Below are 21,763 nucleotides of genomic sequence, written 5' to 3'. Positions count from 1 at the left end.
TGCAGGGCTCTCTGCCACTTTCAGTCAGACTGACTGCCCCAAGGCAGCAGAGCACCGGACAGCAGAAAGAACAAACTGTGCCTTCCACATTGTAAGAGTCTCCAGCAATCTGGCTGGATGATGCCTTTTGGGTAAAATAGCCCAAAGGTAGGAATGAAGAAACAATTTTTCTCCTGCATCACTGTATTATCAAGTTGGCTTATAAATGCCTGGCCTACCATCATCTTTCATGTTTTTCATCCAGTTGTTTCAGAGTGGATGTGCTGCCTTTGCTAGTGCAGAAGTGCTCAGATAGGGGGCTCTGCTGAGAGCTTTGGGGCCACGGCTTGTAGCTCTTGCCGTCACCACTGTCTTTGGGTCTTAAGTTCTTTTTCCTTAATTTGTTTTAGAAAATATTATATAATTATTATCTTTTTGCTTACTTTTCTCTTTGGAATTATTTTCTTGGTATTTGCATTGCTTTGACTGAAGTGCCGAGGGGAAATTAAAGCATATGGATGCTGTTCAATAAAAACAAAATTCTACTCAAAAAAAATGTTAGAATTCTTAAGTTGTTCTGTGTAATTTTTATTCTAGTTGGAGATACAATTTTGTCCTGTAAAACAACTTCTCCAAAAATTTAAAAACAAGTCAGTTAGAAGGCAGAAAACATTTTTATTGCTGAACTTTGCAGCAGTTTGACTAATACATAAAATGAGACTAATCAGTGTGGTCAGTGTCTGTTTATCTACAGGCATATTATCTGTCTTTGGATCAGAGTAAGACAAATACTGCTTTCTTTTTCTTAGCAGTATTATCAGTTCCTCCAATTTATGTTTTACAGGTCATTATCACCTTCAAATTATAATTTATATACCATAAAATCCACCCATTTTAAGTATACAATTCAATTATTTTTATAAATTTACACAATTGTGCAGTCTTCATCAGAATCCAATTTTAAAACATTTCCAACACCCTCAAAAGATCTCTTGCACCCATTTTTACTGACTCTCATTTTTTTAAATTTAAATTTATTTAAGTTCAACTTTTTTTTTTTTTTTTTTAATGGCTACACTGGGTCTTTGTTGCTTTTTTTGCAGGGCTTTCTCCAGTTGCTGCAAGAGGGGCCTACTCTTTGTCACGGCATTCAGGCTTCTCATTTTGCTGGCTTCTTTTCTTGGGGAGCTCGGGCTCCAAGTACTTGGGCCTCAGTAGTTGCAGCATGCAAGCTCAGTAATTGTGGGGCGTAGGCTTAGTTGCTGCATGGCATGTGAAATCTACCCGAACCAGGGGTTGAACATGTGTCCCCTGCACTGGCAGCCAATTCTTACACACTGTGCCTCTAGGGAAGTCCTTAAGTTCAACTTGTATACAGGAAAAAAAAAAAAATTTCCTTTTAATCCAAGAAGATAGTTAGTTCTAGGAATGTGATTAGAGTTGTGGAAGTGTTCCAGAGAATAATCTATTTCTGTATTAAGGTGGGAGGTGGCACAAGCCCTACATGGATGAGAAGTGGGATACATGCACAATACCTGATGTGAAGTTTCAGACATTAGTATTTACAATATACGCCCATATTCAAGTGTAAATATCAAAATAGATGCTAAAAGCTAACATATCTACCCCCCATCCCCTTAATCATTAGAGGTAGCTCAAGAGTTTGTGTGGGAAAACCTTAAATAATAATTTCTGCAACTTGTGTTCCCTCCCTGTGATGCAGGATACCCGGACCCTGAAGTCGTCTGGTTCAAAGATGACCAATCAATCCGGGAGTCCCGCCACTTCCAGATAGACTACGATGAGGATGGGAACTGCTCTTTAATCATTAGTGATGTCTGCGGGGATGATGATGCCAAGTACACCTGCAAGGCTGTCAACAGTCTTGGAGAAGCCACCTGCACAGCAGAGCTCATCGTGGAAACCATGGAGGAAGGAGAAGGAGAAGGGGGAGAAGAGGAGGAGGAAGAGTGAAACAAAGCCAGCGAGAAGCAGTTTCTAAGTCATATTACAAAGACTATTTCTCTAAAGCTCAAAAAAAAAAAAAAAAAAAAAAACCCGCAAGATAGTAAAGCACCCGCTGTGATAGGTTACTTAGTTAGGTTATTCGGGGGTTGATTCTTCAGCAGCAGTGGTTGACACCCAGCAGTGTTATTGATGGGCATTACTTTAAATTAGCTGGCACCTTAAGATACTAGTACAGCTAGATTTCATTTGGGGAAATCACCAGTAACTTTCTGACTAACTGATTTTAGAGAAAAAGTAATCAAAAGGGAGCTTTATCTGGGCAAAGTCATAAATTCCCCAACTGAAAGCACTCATGAAAAATAAGGCCCTCTGGTCACAGCCAGCCCAAGGGTCCCTGGATATGGGGACTCCCCAGCTCCTCCTCCAGGGAACTGGGTCTTCTCCAGGCCTGTGGCACTTCATTCTGCAGGCAGTTGAGCCATTTTAATTTATGAGGCACATTATTTCCAAAGTATACCATAGACATTTGAACTTTTCATTTCCATCCCCTGTTCTACCTGCCAGTTTTTCTGGATCTGGACTTGCCATGAGTTTAAGCATTAGGGACACTTCCTAGATTCTGAAGACATATATCCTGCTCTCATGGATGACTGGCTTCCTTAGAAAAATAAAATCTCCTTTCTTCCAAAATCAGTAGAAAATCTAAACTTATCCCCTCTGAAGATGTCTAGCAGCTTCAGACATTTATATAAGAACCTATGGGAAAAAAAATCCTTGATAATGTGCTTTTTCCCCCTGAAACCAGGATTCATATTTGTGCTGTTTAGAATATCAGCTCTGCATGTGTGGTAAAGATTTTTGTGTTTGAATGTATGAAAAAGCAGTTTGCTGAGAAGTTAGTCTTAATTATTTATTGGCCACTATGAAACAGATTTCAACTGAAGAGCTATAGAACTCCATGTACTTTGGAATCTCAGCCAGGATAGTCTTGAGTTTAATATACCTTCATTTTTAAACATGTTCCAAACAGCTCTGTCTACCTTCTGGGTTCCACAAGGTTCTTCTTGGGTGTGCATCGGTCATGCCTTGCCCCCAACCTTGAAATATATTCTTAACCTGATACATGCACTCAGACTTGCATCTTTAGGAATTTCTAACTTTCTTTCACTACATTGGCACTTAAATTTTTCTTCATAAAACTTTTTGCAGGTCATAAACAAAGGCCATAAACTGATATGCCTAATACATTTCCTCTGTGTGTGTGTAACATTCCAAATATTTTTTTCTTTTCATCCACTATTTGTAAAGTGCAGCAGTTTAATATTTCAAGGGACTTTTAAAGAGTTCTGTAAGAACCAATTTTAAATTACTTCAGTGCAATCCTACACAATATCAGCATTAGAATTTTGATGTTACTTAGTCTTATGTTATCTTCCATTCTATTTTTATCTGCTTCTTGCTGCTAGTTTCAAATCGCCAGTATTTTGCTTTTTAAGCAGTTACAATATTTTTCATAATAGCCACAGTATTGCCACAGTTTATTATAATAAAGCATTTTAAAGTTGATTTAGAGCATTCAAAGCTTTTCTTCATCACTTTTCATTGTATTTAGACTATAACCTTCGTGTGCGTATGTGGTATATGTGTGCGCATGTGTGGTGTGTCTTTTTGTTTACAGGTTTTTTGATGCCTTCTTGAAGTTGTGTTAATGTTCTCCCAGTTTATTATGCCATCGGATGGTAAATGAGAACACTACAACTGTAGTTAGCTCACAGTTTTTAAATAAAGGATACCACAGTGCATGCCGCTTGTTCAGTCTCTGCAGCCTTCTTTTCCTTTCCACACCACCAGTTGCGGATGACCGAAATAGATCTCAGAAACTAGTAACAAACGCTCTGCTGTGTACATGCTTTATGTGGTTCTCTTTTACTAAGGAACAGAATGACTTAGGCAGTTCTAGTTTGTACTAGGTAGCCTCATTTGCACATTTACTTCAAAATTTCTCTCGAGCATCATTTTGGTTCAATTACATTCTAATATCTATAGTACCCTCATAGTGCTAAAATCTATCTGACATTTTTAGTATGCCACAAAATCATCATCATAACTAATATTTCTTACCAGCACTTGGTCTGCATTTGTAACTGTGGTGCAGTTTGTTATTGGCAGCCAAGTACTATCTTTGCATGTCTTGATATTGAAGCATTTGTTCTCAGGAAACCATCATTCCTGTAAGTCTGTTATCAGAGAACAGATGGTGGAGTCCCCCCATGTCTTGAGTATTCAAACAGTATTGTAGATATTCTAGAAAGAATCAAGACATATTATTAAATGCTGGACTAGATGATTCTATGATTCCACAGTATAGTCTGGAAGGAATCCATTGTCCGATAATGTTAAATTGTTTCATGTTTTTTAAGACAACCACAATTTACAAGTGTTCCTACTCAGGAAATTTTATTTTTAAAGAAAAAGACCTTTTATTCCTTGCTAGTGAAAAATGTACCTTATGTTCTGAAAAATAACAAATAATTTATTTTTATCCTGTTCTCACCCTAAACATATTTAAAAAAAAAAAAACATTGATTATTCCTTACATTGCAGAGCTTCATATTAAATGAATTTCTATGTCAGCCCTAACTTCACTTATAGAAAGTCTCTTTTTATCAAAATGTTTGAGTTTTACTTCCCACATTTTACCTGCTTTTATTTTTTATTTATTTATTTTTTTATTTATTTTTTGCGGCCCTGAAAAGGGCCTTTAGTTTTTCTAAACGTTTCAAGCTAGATGCTTTGCTCAACCACCAAAACCGTAAAGGGTACGGCCCTGACGTTTGAGCGCGTAGACCACATCCATGGCGGTTAACAGTCTTGCGCTTAGCGTGCTCCGTATAGGTGACCGCGTCCCGGATCACATTTTCCAGAAACACTTTCAGCACCCCACGAGTCTCTTCGTAGATAAGACCAAAGATACGTTTGACGCCTCCACGACGAGCCAGACGCCGGATAGCTGGTTTAGTAATACCCTGAATGTTGTCCCGCAAGACTTTGCGATGGCGCTTAGCACCCCCCTTGCCGAGGCCTTTGCCACCCTTCCCACGACCAGACATGGTTGCTGTCGCAATCTACCTGCTTTTAATACATCTGTGCTAATGAGTATTAAGGAAGTGAAGAATAATTGAATTTTAAAGAAACTAAAATCTCCACATTTCAAGAAAACACAGATAACACTACATCCTTTACCCCTTGGGAACTCCTCTGTTTTTTGCGAAGGAGGCTAACATCTGTGACAGTCGTTACTGAGGCTATTTGCCCCCAGCACATGATCAGGACCACGTTCCCGCCTCCCTGGCCAGGTAGGGCTGTGTGTCTAATCCTGGTCAGTGGTGATCCCCTCCGGTCCAGAGAATTTAAGTACTGGTGCAAGACTCTCCATAATGATTGTCAGATGGTGGCTACTTTATCCACCTGGGTCCCAAGCCAACCCCAAGTGGGTACATAACACAAGCAAGAAATAAATCTTCGTTCTTATAAATCGCCAAGATATTAGTGTTCTTTGGGGCTGGAACATAGCCTAGACTATCCTTTTATAAGGTCATTACCATATTCTAGATCTGTTCTGACCAATATCATAGCCATGACTCACCAGTGGCTATTTAAACTTAAATTAATCTAAATAAAATTTAAAATTCTGTTCCTCAGTTGCACTAGCCACATTTTAAGTGCTCAATAATTACGTGAGACTAGTGGCTGGCTACCTTATTGGACAGCACAGATTAGAACTTTCTATAAAGTTCCACCAGGCAGTACTGTTCTACATGGACTATGAAGAATAGAGAAACTCCAAATTTTACCTTAACTATGCATATTGCTTTTCAAATTATTGTGAGATTAAAACTTAAAAGTTGGTATGAAATCAATCTGGAGAGTATGGTCTATAATTTCATGAATTGTATCAAATAACAGTTTCAACATTTACATTATTGTGTTTGATTATTTATATTCACATATTTTTTCACTTTTTAAGACATTTAAGAAGCACCAGTTCTGTGCTTCTCACCACAAAATCTAAATAGATGTGCAATTTATGAGCAATTACTGAATTACTTGTGATATGAAGCAACCAGTTAGGCCAAAAATCTCTGGTGTTTTTGGAACTTGGAGCTACTTGGGATAGGGGAGCCTCCAATGAGGATCACTGAGACAGCAGAGAAAGAGAGAGAGAGCATCTCTGGGGCAAGATTTCCTTGACAGTGAACCAAAAGGAACCAGAAGGGGCCATCCTGACAGCTAGAATCCTTTCAACCTCAATGGCTTTGATCATAACTCCCTTCCCGTTGGAACCGGAAATACTCAGGAGACCTACAGCATGTGGAGACAACAGTCAATTTCTAACTGCTGGTTGTATGAAATTTTAGCTCATAGGCCTTCTGGTGTTCCAAATTCTTGTACACTGCAGGGAGGGCTTCATGCCAGAGACCACAGCCCCAGTAGTGACCACACAGAACTACATGATAAATCTTCACATTATTTGATTCTCTGGGACTAGATTTCTTCCAGCTGGAGATAACTAAGGAAGAAGAAGGTTACAAATTAACCCGAGTCAATTTCTTATTATTAGCTTCTTTGGGGCAGACATCAGTAGCTTCCAATGGTTAAGAGACAGGTTAAGCTATGGGACTTCACCATAATCTTGCTCCAGATGGTATGTTACAGTGAATGATAGACTCTGGTCAAATTCAACAAACATTGATTAGCAAGCCAGTATACAACCTATTCTGTAAGCTCCACGACATCCTAGCTCTATCTCTCCGCAAGGCACCTTACCTGTTCACTGAAGGCAAATGCTGCAGCGTACTAGGGTATGATCTAACTAACCAGGTTAATCAGCCAAGTGGAGTCAGTTACAGATGTGCTTCTCACTGGAGCCCTGTAGCTTGTGCCTAAGTTCCCTCATCTATAAAATTAAAGTGATAATAGTTCCTCTCTCACAGATTGTTATAGAAATTAAAAGAGCTGATGCACAGTACCTGATACTTATGGAAAGCTCTATTCTTCTAGCACTTGGAGACACTGAGATGTGTCAGAAATATCCTCTACCCTCAAGGAACTGATAAAACTTCTGTAGAAGCAAAACAAATATGTGGAAAAGTTATATACTAATGAAAGATGGAACAAATTATTTCAATTCCACCCCTCCAAAAAGAGGATCTTTGAAACTGAAAGTGCCCATCCAATTGTACAAAACACAGTTGTTTTGAGTTTACGAAATGTTACAACTGCCCTGTTTTCAGGAAAATTTAACTTCCAGTCTCTAAGTACTCTCTTCACAGTCAAAGGAGAAAAGTTTATTTGACCTTTGGAGATGGTCAGATTTCCTATTTCCTGAGGAAATTTCTCACGATTGGCTTGACTTTAAACTCACATTTAACATTTAATCCCCAAATGTTTGCTAATTATAAATTCGTATTTACAAAAGCTAATTTACATTGACTTATTTCTGACTATACTAACCACAGAACAAATAGGGCCCTGCTAGGCAGTTCCAAGAAGAGGCTGTGTAGATGAAAGCTTGACATGCTTCTGTTTTCTGGAGAACTAAGAGATAAAAGGTTTAGAAAACAGGAAGTTACCATAGTAGAGAGAAGACCAAACATGAACTCCTGAAGACAAGCAGTAACTCTGCTCTCTTCAGAACCCCATTAAACTGAGAATAAAGGAATAATGTTTTAAACTTATAAACCCCTCAAAGACAAATACAGGACAAGAAAGAAAAAAAATCAGAATTTTAGAAGATGGAAAGCAAACAGACAAATGGGTAACTCAGAGCACAGAAGTTAAAACCTGCCTTCTTGCAGGGAAGAAAGCCAATAGGAAGACAAGTCAGTTTTCCTCTGAAGAAGCCCCAAAGGTTAGAAACTGAGGAACTATGTGCCTATGAAGGGGAACCTCAAAAGCAATGTAAGGTAACAAGTCACTGATGTCAACCAAGGTCACTGAGGTCAAATCAGATAAAAATTCCACCCAGGAGATCAGCGCAGAAGTAGGATGGGACACTTAGGAGTTAAGACAGACAAGGGTCCAGAGTCCAGGAAGTCAGTCTGAATATGTCAGTAGTACCCATGGTCATAATACAGAAAATAGCCTGACTCTAGAAAGGCATTTGCTTGCTCAAGGAATTTTTGAAGACAGATAAACTCATTTAAAGTTAAAGTGGTTGTCCAAAAAACCAAATCATTTAGACTTTTAATAATGTACTCTGTTAATGAATGTTGTACTCCTGCCTGGAAAATCCCATGGATGTAGGAGCCTGGTAGGCTGAAGTCCATGGGGTCGGTAAGAGTCGGACACGACTGAGCGACTTCACTTTCACTTTTCATTTTCATGCGTTGCAGAAGGAAATGGCAACCCACTCCAGTGTTCTTGCCTGGAGAATCCCAGGGACGAGGGAGCCTGGTGGGCTGCCGTCTATGGGGTCACACAGAGTCGGACACGACTGAAGTGACTTAGCAAATGTGGAAGCATAGTTAACTAACTTCCATTTAATCCAACTTGCCTGACTTAACCACAACTTTCATTCCTTCTGTAAAATAAATTAACTGATGCCCACATCCTTCTGTTCTACTAACTTATGCCCACTAACTGAGTAGTACTATTTACCAAGAGTCAGTTGGATTTGTTCTTAAACTTCTTTATGCCAGTTGTACAACTGTAATTTAATTATTATATAAGTCAATAAAAATGGAGTGCTAAAGGGAAGAGAAGCTGTTTCTATGGAAACTAAATTGAGACTAGTGGTCATTCTTGGCAGGTTGGACACTTGCATTTATCTCCTGCCTCTCAAAATCTCACTAAAATGAAGGTAAAGGCACAAAAGGCATTAAACCCACAGGGCAAAGAATAAGAGAGGTGATACATTAGACTTGAGTTGTTGACAGAATTTTTGGATAGACTAATTGGTAATTAATTTTGTTTCAACTTGTTCCACTCTGCAAGCATCTATAGGGGTTATTGTTGTTGTTTACTCGCTAAGTCATGTCCGACTCTTTGCGATCCCATGAACTGTAGCCCATCAGGCTCCTCTGTCCATGGGATTTCCCAGTCAAGAATACTGGAGTGGGTTGCATTTCCTTCTCCATGGGATCTTCCTGACCCAGAGATCAAACCAGCATCTCCTGCATTGACAGGCAGATTCTTTACCACTGAGCCACCAGGAAAGCCCATCTGTAGGGGAGAAAACCTCTAAAAGCAAGTTGAGTCTTAAATATAGCTAGATAGTACACTTTAGTTTGAAAATCCCAGGAAGCCCCAAAATGTAACCCACAAAACTGTTGTCTCCTATTCCTTTTGAGTTTCCCACCAAAGATTCAACTGACACAAAAATATAAAAGAATTTACTGATTTTGTAAGGAAGGTAAATAAGGGAGTTCACATTGGTCAGCATTTCATTTGAAAAATCCTCCCAGGTCTGTCTCTTCTCCTAGGTTTCTCTCTTCTTTACTCCCCTCATGATGTTTTTATCTTTCACTCTCTTCCTTCCCCACTCTGTAGACCAATTTAAGTATGCCCAAGATAGGGAGAGAAAAAAACCAACACGTCACTGATAACTATCCTCATTAGAAGACAGGAAGACATAGGGCTTCCCCAGTGGCTCAGATGGTAAAGAAGACAGAAAGGGATTCATTTTTGAAATTTTTTTTAAAAAATCACTCAAAAAACCACTCATTGGGGAAAAAAAGCAAAAGACATACAAATGGAAAGACCATTTAGAAAAACCCTAATGCCTGACCAAAGATAAACACTAATAATATATTGGTATATTCCCTTGCAGATTTTTTCTTTAAAGACAGATACATCTAACCATCATAAAAATGAGATCTTAGTACACAGTATGTATAGTCCACTTTTCTACTTAATATCTTCTAAACAGTTTCCACATCAAATGTATCTCTGCATTATTATTTCCCAAGCTTTTTAAATGTTTTTCAAACTTGGAGAAAGGGTGAGAGAATAGTTCAATAAACATCCTTAAACCCCTCAGTAGAATATTGCTCTGAACATCTCACTTTTCTGCACAATTCAGGTCTTCTGAGCAAAAGCATTTACAATCAACTCAAGAATACTTGTATAAGGAACTGAAGGAGATCAGAATGTGACACCCCTGAATATGCCACATTGACATAAGGACTATTTTGAGCTGAAGGCAAGTGAAAAACAGCAGATGCAGAAAAGGCTCTCCATCCTCCCCCAATCTGCCTAAATACAAGGCATAAATTTCCCTTTGTGAATGCGTCCCCCTCCTGTCTCTTACATCAGAAAGAGCAGAATAACTCTTAATCATCAGACGCAAGTTGACTAAACTCATCAGAGTCCAGAGATGGCAGCTACATAACAAACTTTACCAAAAACAACCCTTAGTTTCCATTAGTTTTCCCCACATGCTTACCTTCTCACAATTTACTACCCATAAAAACCTAAACCCACTTTACTTTTTCTTGGCACTTCTCCACAAATTTATTGCTCTTTGTTAAAATGGTATATAACCCTCTGGGTCTGATCACCTCTTTGGGATTTTTCACTTCATTTCTGTTAGGCCTCCCATATGTATATGAAGTAAACCTTTTTCTCCTGTTAATCTTTTGTGAGTTGAATTCAAAGGGTGCCAGACACTGAACCTAAGAGGGTAGAGGACAGAGGATATTTCCGCCCCCCCTACAGAGACATTCCAGGGTAGTAAAGCTTAGATGTTTTTCTCTCCCCAGAGATGGTTCAGAAAAGTAAAGACATCTCCTTCCCCTCTTGGAGAAGACTGCCTTACATTCTAGAATAAAGACAAGGTCACCAGCAGCCAAACATCAGAGTTTCCTAATTTCAGGGCTTGTCTCCTGTAATGCACCCCACTGCATAGGCAGGTGCCGTCTGGTCCCCACTATGTTGCCCTATGTGGATGGGACTTGGGAACCAACATAAGATACTGCTCTGGCTGCTGCTTTTGCCATAAGTAATAAACTGTTTGTGCTTTCAGACTCAGAGGGCTTATTATTTATATTGAACATATATATATATAATAGTATAATATCTGTATGTATAACATTTACAGCTTATATATATACGTTCCAAATAGGAAAAGGAGTTCGTCAAGGCTGTATATTATCACCCTGTTTATTTAACTTATATGCAGAGTACATCATGAGAAACGCTGGACTGGAAGAAACACAAGCTGGAATCAAGATTGCCGGGAGAAATACCAATAACCTCCGATATGCAGATGACACCACCCTTATGGCCGAAAGTGAAGAGGAACTCAAAAGTCTCTTGATGAAAGTGAAAGTGGAGAGTGAAAAAGTTGGCTTAAAGCTCAACATTCAGAAAACAAAGATCATGACATCCGGTCCCATCACTTCATGGGAAATAAATGGGGAAACAGTGGAAACAGTGTCAGTCTTTATTTTTCTGGGCTCCAAAATCACTACAGATGGTGACTGCAGCCATGAAATTAAAAGACGCTTACTCCTTGGAAGGAAAGTTATGACCAACCTAGATACCATATTGAAAAGCAGAGACATTACTTTGCCAACAAAGGTCCGTCTAGTCAAGGCTATGGTTTTTCCTGTGGTCATGTATGGATGTGAGAGTTGGACTGTTGAAGAAGGCTGAGCGCCGAAGAATTGATGCTTTTGAACCGTGGTGTTGGAAAAGACTCTTGAGAGTCCCTTGGACTGCAGGGAGATCCAACCAGTCCATTCTGAAGGAGATCAGCCCTGGGATTTCTTTGGAAGGAATGAAAGTGCTGAAACTCCAGTACTCTGGCCACCTCATGCGAAGAGTTGACTCATTGGAAAAGACCCTGATGCTGGGAGGGATTGGGGGCAGGACGAGAAGGGGCCGACAGAGGATGAGATGGCTGGATGGCATCACTGACTCGATGGACGTGAGTCTCAGTGAACTCCGGGAGTTGGTGATGGACAGGGAGGCCTAGCATGCTGCGATTCATGGGGTCGCAAAGAGTCGGACACGACTGAGCGACTGATCTGATCTGAACATACACATCCTCTTCCTGCCCCTCTATCTGGACCCACCCACCCGCACACACCCTAAGTCACAAAGTGCACCCTGAGAGAGCAAACTCTGCCCTGCTTCTCTTCCTGGGAAACCCCACATTCTATCTACCTAGTCCAGGCCCCAGTTCATGTGTGCCCCCATGGTGTTCAAAAGAAGAGAACGTCTCCTCATTGAGAGCCTTGGGTGGAGAAGCCAGCTCCCTCATCACTGGGTGCTGGAACTTGGGCTGGGTAACAGAGAGCAAAGCCTTGAGGTTGCCCTTTGGGAGGAAGGCCCCTCAAACTGGCAGTAATGGTCTCCATGGACAAAAATCTGGGCCCCTTGCTGCTGCTGGGCCCTAAAAGAAAACTATATATTAAAATATGGGAGTGGTGGGGAGAGGGTAGGCCACCTTGTTAGCTTGCAAGCAGAGTAAAAATTTCAGACCTTTTATAGTTTGACTTAACAATCATATCATTTGCCACATTTGCCCTTTGCTCACAATTTTTCGTACTTGTCCTCTCTGTTACACACACATACACAAACACACACATGAACAAACGCTCTCTAGTTTTGCTGAATCATTTGAAAGTAAATTTCTGCAAAATCATTTTAAAAGTCTGGATGGTATACTGTTTTAAACCTCTATCATAATTTAACCAGTCTGTACTGTGAACATTTATTTATGACAGTTTGATATTATAAATAGCACTGTGATGAGCATTCATAACTAAATCTTTTTCACATCCTAAATTCCTGAAGATAAACAGATTCACAGACACAGAGAACAGACTTGTGGTTGCCAAGGGGAAGGGGAGCAGGCAAGGGAAGGATTGGGTGTTTGGGATTAGCAGGTGCAAACTATTATACATAGGATAGATAAACAACAAGGTCCTCTATATGGGAATGGAACCTTAAAAAGGGTGGATACACACACACACGTCTGATTTATCTTGCTGTATAGCAGAAGCTAACACAACATTGTAAATCAACTATACTTCAATAAACAATTTTTTTAAAGTTTAGCTAAATTCCTTGAGATAAATTCCAAGAAGTATAATTATTGGGTCAAAGAACATTTGTGGTTTGAAGGTTTTCATATGTATTGCCAAGCTGCCTTTCAGACAGTAAATCTATCAATCTATACATTCAGTAGCAAAGTTTAAGAATACCCATGTCATTATATCCTTGCCAACAGTATCATTTTTAAAGAAAAAAAGAGGGCATCTACCTCATTATTTTAATCATTATTTGCTCATAAATGTTATTGATCTTCATTGGTGAGTTCATTCACCATTTACAAGGAGACCCATTGCCTGAAGCTGATCATAGAAAGTCGTCAAGTACTAAAATAGTTATCTCACAGCCTCTCATAGAGGGCATCCTCGCTCCACATTGGCTCAGGTGTCAGTTTCCTCAAGCTCAAATTCTCAAAAGAATAATGTGATACAACCTTTTCATGTTAGGTCATATCATTGGCCATTCTATGGGCTAGCTAACTGGAAGTTTAGAGTGGAATTTAGAGCGTGAATTCTTTTATTCACCCCTCCTTTTCTCCAAGTTTTTGTATGATAGTGAAACTAGATTAGGAAGGTGGGGAATGACCTCAGAACTATCGCCCAAGTGGCCGTTAACACAGAGTCCTCCACTTGAAAAGATGCCCAACATCACTAATTATTAAAGAAATGCAAATCAAACTACAAGGAGGTGCCACCCTACATCGGGCAGAATGGCCATCATTAGAAAGTCTACAAATAACAAATGCTGAAGCATGGGCAGAGAAAAGAGAGCCCTCCTACACTGCTGGTGGGAATATAAATTGGTATAGCCACTGTGGAAACCAGTGTGGAGGTTCCTTAGAAAACCAAAAATAGGATTACCATACGATACAGCAATCCTACTCCTAGGGGAATACCCAGACAAAACTACAATTCAAAAAGATACTGGCACCCCTTTGCTCATGGCAGCACTATCCACAGTAGCCCAACCATGGAAACGACCTAAATGTCCACCAACAGGTGACTGGACAAAGAAAATGTGATACATATATAAATGGACTACTCAGCCATAAAATATGAAATAACGCCATTTGCAGCAACATGGGTGCAACTAGAGAGTATTATACTAAGTGAAGTAAGTCAGAAAGAGAAAGACAAATACCATATGATATCACTTATATGTGGAATCTAAAATACAGCACAAATGAACCTCTCTACAAAAAAGAAACAGACTCACAGACATACAGAACAGACTTGTGGTTACCAAGTGGGAAGGGGAAGGGGGGGAGGACTGAGAGTCTGAGATTAGCAGATGTGAACTATTACGTACAAGATGGAAAAACAAGGTGTTACTGTATCACATAGGGAACTATATTCAACATCCTGTGATAAGCCCTAAAGGAAAAGAATATATATAAAAAGAATGTATGTCTATAACTAAGTCACTTTGCTGAACAGCAGAGATTGGCATTAACATCGTAAATCAATTATATGTCAATAAAAAGATAATAAATTTTAAAACTCCAGAGAGCCCTATAAGGGTATGTTTTGGAGTGTGTGATCAACCATGAAGAATGCTGACACTTGGATGTCCACCTTCCTGCATTGAAGATAGATTGTCCAGTAGTACAGGATCAGAATTACACCCCTCTTCCCTATCCACAATCACAGGCAGAGAAACTAGGAAAGAGAGAGAATGGTGCACTGAAGCTTCAGTCTGGCTGCCTTTCAATTTATGACTCTGCGCACAGTCTCTCATCCCCCAGTTAAAACATGGCCCAGTGGATTTCACAGATCATAATCATATTACTCTTTCTTCTTCCCTGTGGGACCAGATATATTTTTTTCCTGATATTTCCTGTGATGGGTATCTTTCATTTTTGGTCACCCAGTATCTAAACACACTTCCTATTTGAAGAGAATTCCAATAAAGAAGCTCAAGTGTAGGGAGATAACCCCTTTCCCAGAACCATATGCTCCTACCTAAGACCTTGACTCTGGAGTAACACGGAAATAAATGGCAGCTTAGAATCTTTCTGGAGGTGATAGAGGAAGCAATAATGGCAGCATCCAATGCCCAATGACAGCTGTGCCAATGACAGAAGTTATTGGATACTGACCAGATTCTTCCTGTGCATTGATTTTTAGATGCCTAATTTCCCTTGGCTCCTGTTGATGTTTCAAACCGTATTCTTCAGCTTTTTCATCAATTTTGTGAGCTGCCCAATGTCCGTTCAATACACCCCTCTTCTAACTAGTCTGTTTTGGTCTTCACTGTTTCGATTCATACGTAACCCCCTCTGGACAGAAGTTGCCTTTTCTATGGAGATGACAAGATGATGGAGAGGGGTGCCTCCCTATCAACTGCTCCTGGGTCATGTGCCCAGCTTGAGTCCAGAAGTATCGACTGTCCTGAGTGTGTGATAACAGTCTTAACATCTCTATATGCATTCTTATCTGTAGTCAGAGGGATGAGGATCATAGGGTACAAAATATGTCTACTATCTGTTACCAGGTCTTTGCCTGCCTTAACATCTTTATTAACCCAGATTAACTGCAATAGCACCTTAGAAGATCATCCTCATGCAGTATTTCCTAACAGGATGTATCTCTCCATTTATTTAGGTCTTCCTTACCATCATTCAATAATGTTTTATGATTGTCTACATAAAATTGGAACAGTAGCACAGAGGCCATGTAATTAATTATACATACACGTTCAAAATTGTTTTCCTGGTGAACAGAACAGTTCATCATTATGAAAGATTTTATCTCTAGTAATGCTTTTTGGCTGCCATCAATATAGATGTATTCAATGTAGTAGTTTTCAATTACTGCAGTAACAAATTATCAATACCAAAAACTTAGTCGTTTAAAATAACACAGATTTATTATCTCACAGTTCTATATGTCAGCAGTCCAATAGAGGATTCACTGGGGTAAAATCAAGATGTTGGTAGGCCTGCAATCTTTTCTGAGGCTCAAGGGAAGAATCTATTTTGTTTTCCAGATTCTGGGAGCCCTCTTTCTCCACCTTCAAAGCCAGATAAAGATGCATCTCACTATTTCTTCCATAGTCACACCCCCTTCTGACTGATTCTGATTCTTCCTCCACCTCCCTTTTATGATTAAGGGGACCCACCCAGATAATCCAAGATTATTTCATCTCAGGATCCCTGACTTAATCACATCTGCAAGATTCCTTTTATCAAAGAAGGTAACTTCTATGGTCTGACTGTCTATGAACCCCCTCAAAATTCATACGTTGAAATCAACGGGTAATGCCCTAGAAAACTCAACTTGATCAGTCTCTTGGTCGATCCTAGCACTGGTATTAGCATTCTACCTTCACAGAAATCCTGGCTTTCAATTTTACCGATTACTGTTCTAGTTTCAATTTATTGTTCTTCACCATCACCAACAAAAGTCCTCTCTCCACTTCTGATCCCCACTTTAGAGATATCCTTTAATGATTTCCCACAAACTCATCAATTATTTACAAACAATGCTTATAATTTTTCTAATCTTTGGGGTTTTACCTCTATCAGTCTCAGTCTGTCTCTTTGGTAATGGAATGTGATAGGCTGAATAACAGCCCTGCCCCAGATATGTCTGTGCTTTAATTCCTATACTCTTATTTATTCAGTAAAGGGGACTGGCCATGTGATTAAGGATCTTGGGATGGGGAGATTATTCCTGACTACCTGGTTGGGTTTAATGTAATCTCAAATGTTGCTATAAGAGAGAAGCAGTGGGATAAAATCAGAGAAGGCGTTCCAACAACAGAAAGAGAGATTGGAGAGATGGACCTGTGAGTTAAGGAACGCCAGCTCCTAGAAGCTGGAAGAGGCAAAGAATGGATGGAGCCTTCAGAAGAACCAGCCCTGCCAACACCTTGACTTTATCCCTGAAAGAATCATTTTGGACTTCTGACCTACAGAACTTTAAGAGAATCAATTCCTGATGTTTCAAGCCACTAAGTTTGTGGTAATTTGTCACATGGGCAGTAAGAAACTAATAAATGGGAGTTGATTTACTTTACAGATAATACTTTTAACCTATAACTATTTAAGAAGTTGATTCATTATTGAGTCTTAGTTCTTAAATTCCCCAGTCTAGTACTCAAGCCTCAACTATTTATTTAAACTCATTTTTCTCACTTCACCTTGGTTATCCTTCTGTAGACACATGGCTGTATCCTATTACATTTCTTACCTTTTATCTTCTCTCACTTTAATGACATTCACCCTTGTCGTAACACCTCCCTTACTCTCTTTATGATTACGTTGGAGACACATCTTCAAGAAGCTTTTCCTGACCTCTCTGTCCTCACAACAATACTGCTTTGTGATTCTCAGAAATGAGTGTTTACTTAGACCTCTCTAACTTGTTTAACATTCTTGATTATTCTTTGAATGTTGCAATTCTCTCAATAGGAGACTGTAAGATACTCGAGGCAGATAACATGCATTCAGGATCTGTTGTTATATTGGCTGTGTTTGTTTTCTGTTGCCACTGTAATAGATTATCATAAACTGGAAGATAATCACACTTCACAATTCTGTGAAGTCTGAGATCAAGGTATAAAAAGGCAAGTCTGTACTACCTCTGGAGGCTCTAAAAGAGATTTTTACATCTTTCAGATTCTGGTGACTGTCAACATTTCTCAATTTGTGGTTCATCACTCCAGTCTCTGCCTCTGTTGTCACACTGCTTCCTTCTCTGACTGCTACTCTCTTTTTCTCCCTGTGTCTATTCTGTAAGGATAAGCGATTGCATTTATGGCCCACCAGTATAATCCAAGATTATCTTCTCATCTTAAGATTTTTAATTTAATCATATCTGTAAAGACCCTTTCCCCAAATATAGTGACATTCAGATACTTGACATCATTGGTGGGTGGGGGGTGGGCATTTTTCAGCCTACCATAACTGCCCAACATCTATTCTCGTCTTCTGGTAATGACTCCCTTAATACTTTTAACTGGTAACACTGTCCTGCAACTAATACATTGTCATTTCACCTGACTCCCTCTACATAACCTTTGAAAGACCAAGTACTTATCTTTCATTTAGGACCATGAACCCCAGTGCAACCTCACAGATGCTCCATAAAAAAAAAATATTTGCTGATATGAATAAAGAAGTATTGTATACCACCATATGTACAGTGGGTTCCCTGATAGCTCAGCTGGTAAAGAATCCACCTGCAATGCAGGAGACCCCCATTTGATTCCTGGGTCAGGAAGAGCCACTGGAGAAGAGATAGGCTACCCATTCCAGTATTCTTGGGCTTCCCTTGTGGCTCAGTTGGTAAACAATCCGCCTGCAATGTGGGAGACCTGGGTTCGATCCCTGGGTTGGGAAAATCCCCTGAAGAAGGGAAAGGCTACCCACTCCAGTATTCTGGCCCAGAGAATTCCATGGACTATACATTCCATGGAATTGCAAAGAGTCGGACACGACTGAGCGACTTTCACTTTCATATGTATAGTAATTAAAGAGATGTTTCAGTTCAGTTCAGTCGCTCAGTCATGTCCGACTCTTTGCAACCCCACAAACTGCAGCACACCAGGCCTCCCTGTCCATCACTAACTCCCAGAGCCTACCCAAACTCATGTCCATTGAGTTGGTGATGCCATCCAGCATCTCACCCTCTGTTGTCCCCTTCTCCTCCTGCCCTCAATCTTTCCCAGCACCAGGGTCTTTTCAAATGAGTCAGCTCTTCACATCAGGTGGCCAAAGTATTGAAGTTTGGGTATCAGGTAATTGATGGTTAAGAGACTTCCACAAACCAAAAAAACCCTTTAACAAAGCAATGAACAGAAAGAGGGGTCTGCTGGTTGAAGCAGTTTCACTGTCCTGGTTTCCTCAAGCAGACAGGTTTTCCGTGTGAGCCAACATCCCTCTAACATAGAATACTGTAGTGGAAAGATGTTCACTCCAATCGACACCTTACCCTTAGCCGACTGCCTAATCGCATTATCCTTGACCTGCTTCGGTGACAGGTGAGCCTACGTGGCATCGGGCAGGAAGATGAATTGGACATACTTCAGACCCTCAAGAATGACATTGGATCCTAAGTCACACAGGCAACTTTAATCGAATAGGAAAAGGGCATACTTCTCGCTGACCCTGAAGGAAAGTTACATGGCTCAAAATAGCCTGGAGTTTAAACTCCCCTCCAGGTCCTCCCCACCATTCTATGCAAAACAAAGAACTCTCTCACCCAAAGGGGAAAAAAAAAAAAAAAGGACATTAAAGTTGATTACACCCAGCTCCTAGCCGGTCCAGCCTCTGGCCTATCTCCAGAATTCCTTGCCCCAGTAGTTTAAGAGATAATTACTCCAAACAACCTTGGAGAAGAACAGGCCCCCTTAAGACAGTAGATTTCCACATATATGCCTATATATGTTTACTCTTTTCTTGGGTTAGTGCAGCAGCTCACTAATCTGACTGCTGCCCCTTCTTGCCTCATTAAAGATGATCTGTTCCTGTGAAATGCCGGTCTCTTTCTTTTTCCAAACCTCGCCTTCTCTAACTCCCTAACCCTACATTTTTTGGTGCCAAAACCCAAGAGGTTGAGGTTCCTTCTCGTTCTCCATGGCCAGCTCTTCAGAGCATGGAAGCCTGCTGAGCTCACTTTTCTGCCAGGGCTTTCAAGACCTCCTCGAGAGGACGCCCTGTGCCTTCGTGAGCGGTACAAGTCCTGTGTACAGGGCTTTATTGGTTTTCCACGTGACCTGAGGAATACTGGCCTCTCTCTCTCTCCCTCTTTTCTCTACATTTTCTTTTCCGCAAGACGGACCAACTCCAGGACAGAGGCCTTTTGCCATTTGACCTCCCTCCATCCACCACGAATTCTCGCCTGACGCAGTAGCCCAGGTAAGCCATAGACTATTGTCCTTTCCGGATTCCCAAGGAACCCTCCAGCCAAAAGGCCTTCTGGAGAGGCACTTGAGGGATACCCCTCCCTCCTTCAGAGTCTCTCTCTCTCTTTGTCCAGTCAAAAGATTAGGTGACGACCTTTCTCTCGACCGGAGAGTCGCTAGCCATTTGCTATGGGGTCAAGCCAATCTGACCCATGGGACTCTCCCTTGGCCTGCGTAAAACAAAACCTCAAACCTCTACTCTTGATCGATCTCAAGGTTCATAAACTCGAGTCACTTTGCACTCAAATTTGGCCTCAATACAAACTGGATAACCAAAACCGCTGGCCTGAGTTAAGGACTTTAAATTTCAATATTTTATCAGATCTCACTAACTTCCTCAAACGGAATGGCAAATGGTCGGAGGTCCCCTATATTTAACCTTAGAAGCTGTCCTTCTCTCTGCAAGGACTGTTCTACCTATCAAATCCTCCTCTGCTCTCTCTCCCTCTCCATTACGAAAGAATCCAAATCTAAAGCCCCTAAAAGCCCCCCTAAACCCTCAGTCCCCAATTTTGATCGGGCAGATGAGCCTCCTCCCTACCGCCCTGGAGAGAAAGCTTCTGGAGACGAGATTCCATTCACTAGCCCTTCCTCCTCCAAAACAGGAAGTGATGACTCCAAAACCCCAAGAGATTTCCACCCTCCTCCATCAGCCAGGACCCGAAGCAAACACGTTTCCTCTCAGAGAGGTAGCGGGACCGGAGGGCCCTACACGGGTTCATGTGCCTTTCTCAATTTCTGATATGAGCCAAATTGAAGAAAAATTTGGATCCTTTTTAGAAAATCCTACTAGATACAGAAAAGAATTCCTCCGCCTTACACAAGCATATCATTTAACCTGGAATGATATTTCAGTTCAGTTCAGTTCAGCTCAGTCGCTCAGTCATGTCCGACTCTTTGCAACTCCATGAATCGCAGCACGCCAGGCCTCCCTGTCCATCACCAACTCCCGGAGTTCATTCAGACTCACGTCCATCCAGTCAGTGATGCCATCCAGCCATCTCATCCTCTGTCGTCCCCTTCTCCTCCTGCCCCCAATCCCTCTCAGCACCAGGGTCTTTTCCAATGAGTCAACTCTTCCCATGAGGTGGCCAAAGTACTAGAGTTTCAGCTTTAGCATCATTCCTTCCAAAGAACACCCAGGGCTGATCTCCTTTAGAATGGACTGGTTGGATCTCCTTGCAGTCCAAGGGACTCTCAAGAGTCTTCTCCAACACCACAGTTCAAAAGCATCAACTCACAGTCCAACTCTCACATCCATACATGACAACTGGAAAAACCATAGCCTTGACTAGATGGACCTTTTTTGGCAAAGTAATGTCTCTGGTTTTGAATATGCTATCTAGGTTGGTCATAACTTTCCTTCCAAGGAGTAAGCGTCTTTTAATTTCATGGCTGCAGGCACCATCTGCAGTGATTCTGGAGCCCCCAAAAATAAAGTCTGACACTGTTTCCACTGTTTCTCCCTCTATTTCCCATGAAGTGATGGGACCAGATGTCATGATCTTCGTTTTCTGAATGTTGAGCTTTAAGCCAACCTTTTCACTCTCCTCTTTCACTTTCATCAAGAGACTTTTTAGTTCCTCTTCACTTTCTGCCATAAGGGTGGTGTCATCTGCATATCTGAGGTTATTGATATTTCTCCTGGCAATCTTGATTCCAGCTTGTGCTTCTTCCAGCCCAGTGTGTATACAGCCACATTACATCCTAAATGCCACTTTAACCCCTGATGAAAAGGAACGGATATGGCAGGCAGCCCAGACTCATGCTAATCAGCTCCATAACCAAGATTTAGGACTAATCCAGTGGCTGATGATACAGTCCCTTTAACTGAGCCATGGTGGAC

General features: G+C 40.8%; 1 protein-coding gene and 1 pseudogene across 6 annotated transcripts in view; one reads left to right on the top strand and one right to left on the bottom strand.

Annotated features, from left to right (window-relative positions):
• Positions 1–3,749, top strand: part of MYLK (myosin light chain kinase) — a 279,384-nt gene extending 275,635 nt beyond the window's left edge. For all 6 annotated transcript variants that reach the window (XM_070788721.1, XM_070788719.1, XM_070788723.1 and 3 more), the window contains one exon: positions 1,703–3,749. In XM_070788721.1, coding sequence (XP_070644822.1) covers positions 1,703–1,953 — 251 coding nt within the window. In that variant the 3' untranslated portion in view covers positions 1,954–3,749. The remainder of the gene's footprint in view (positions 1–1,702) is intronic.
• A 958-nt stretch (positions 3,750–4,707) lies between these two features.
• On the bottom strand, positions 4,708–5,081 carry LOC109564131 (histone H4-like; annotated as a pseudogene).
• Between the last annotated feature and the right edge of the window lie 16,682 nt (positions 5,082–21,763).

Source organism: Bos indicus, chromosome 1 (genome assembly GCF_029378745.1).
Source record: "Bos indicus isolate NIAB-ARS_2022 breed Sahiwal x Tharparkar chromosome 1, NIAB-ARS_B.indTharparkar_mat_pri_1.0, whole genome shotgun sequence".
In the NCBI taxonomy this organism is placed as follows: Eukaryota; Metazoa; Chordata; class Mammalia; order Artiodactyla; family Bovidae; genus Bos; species Bos indicus.
The sequence above is the reverse complement of the archived record's forward strand: the minus strand, read 5'-3'. Positions and strand labels throughout refer to the sequence as shown.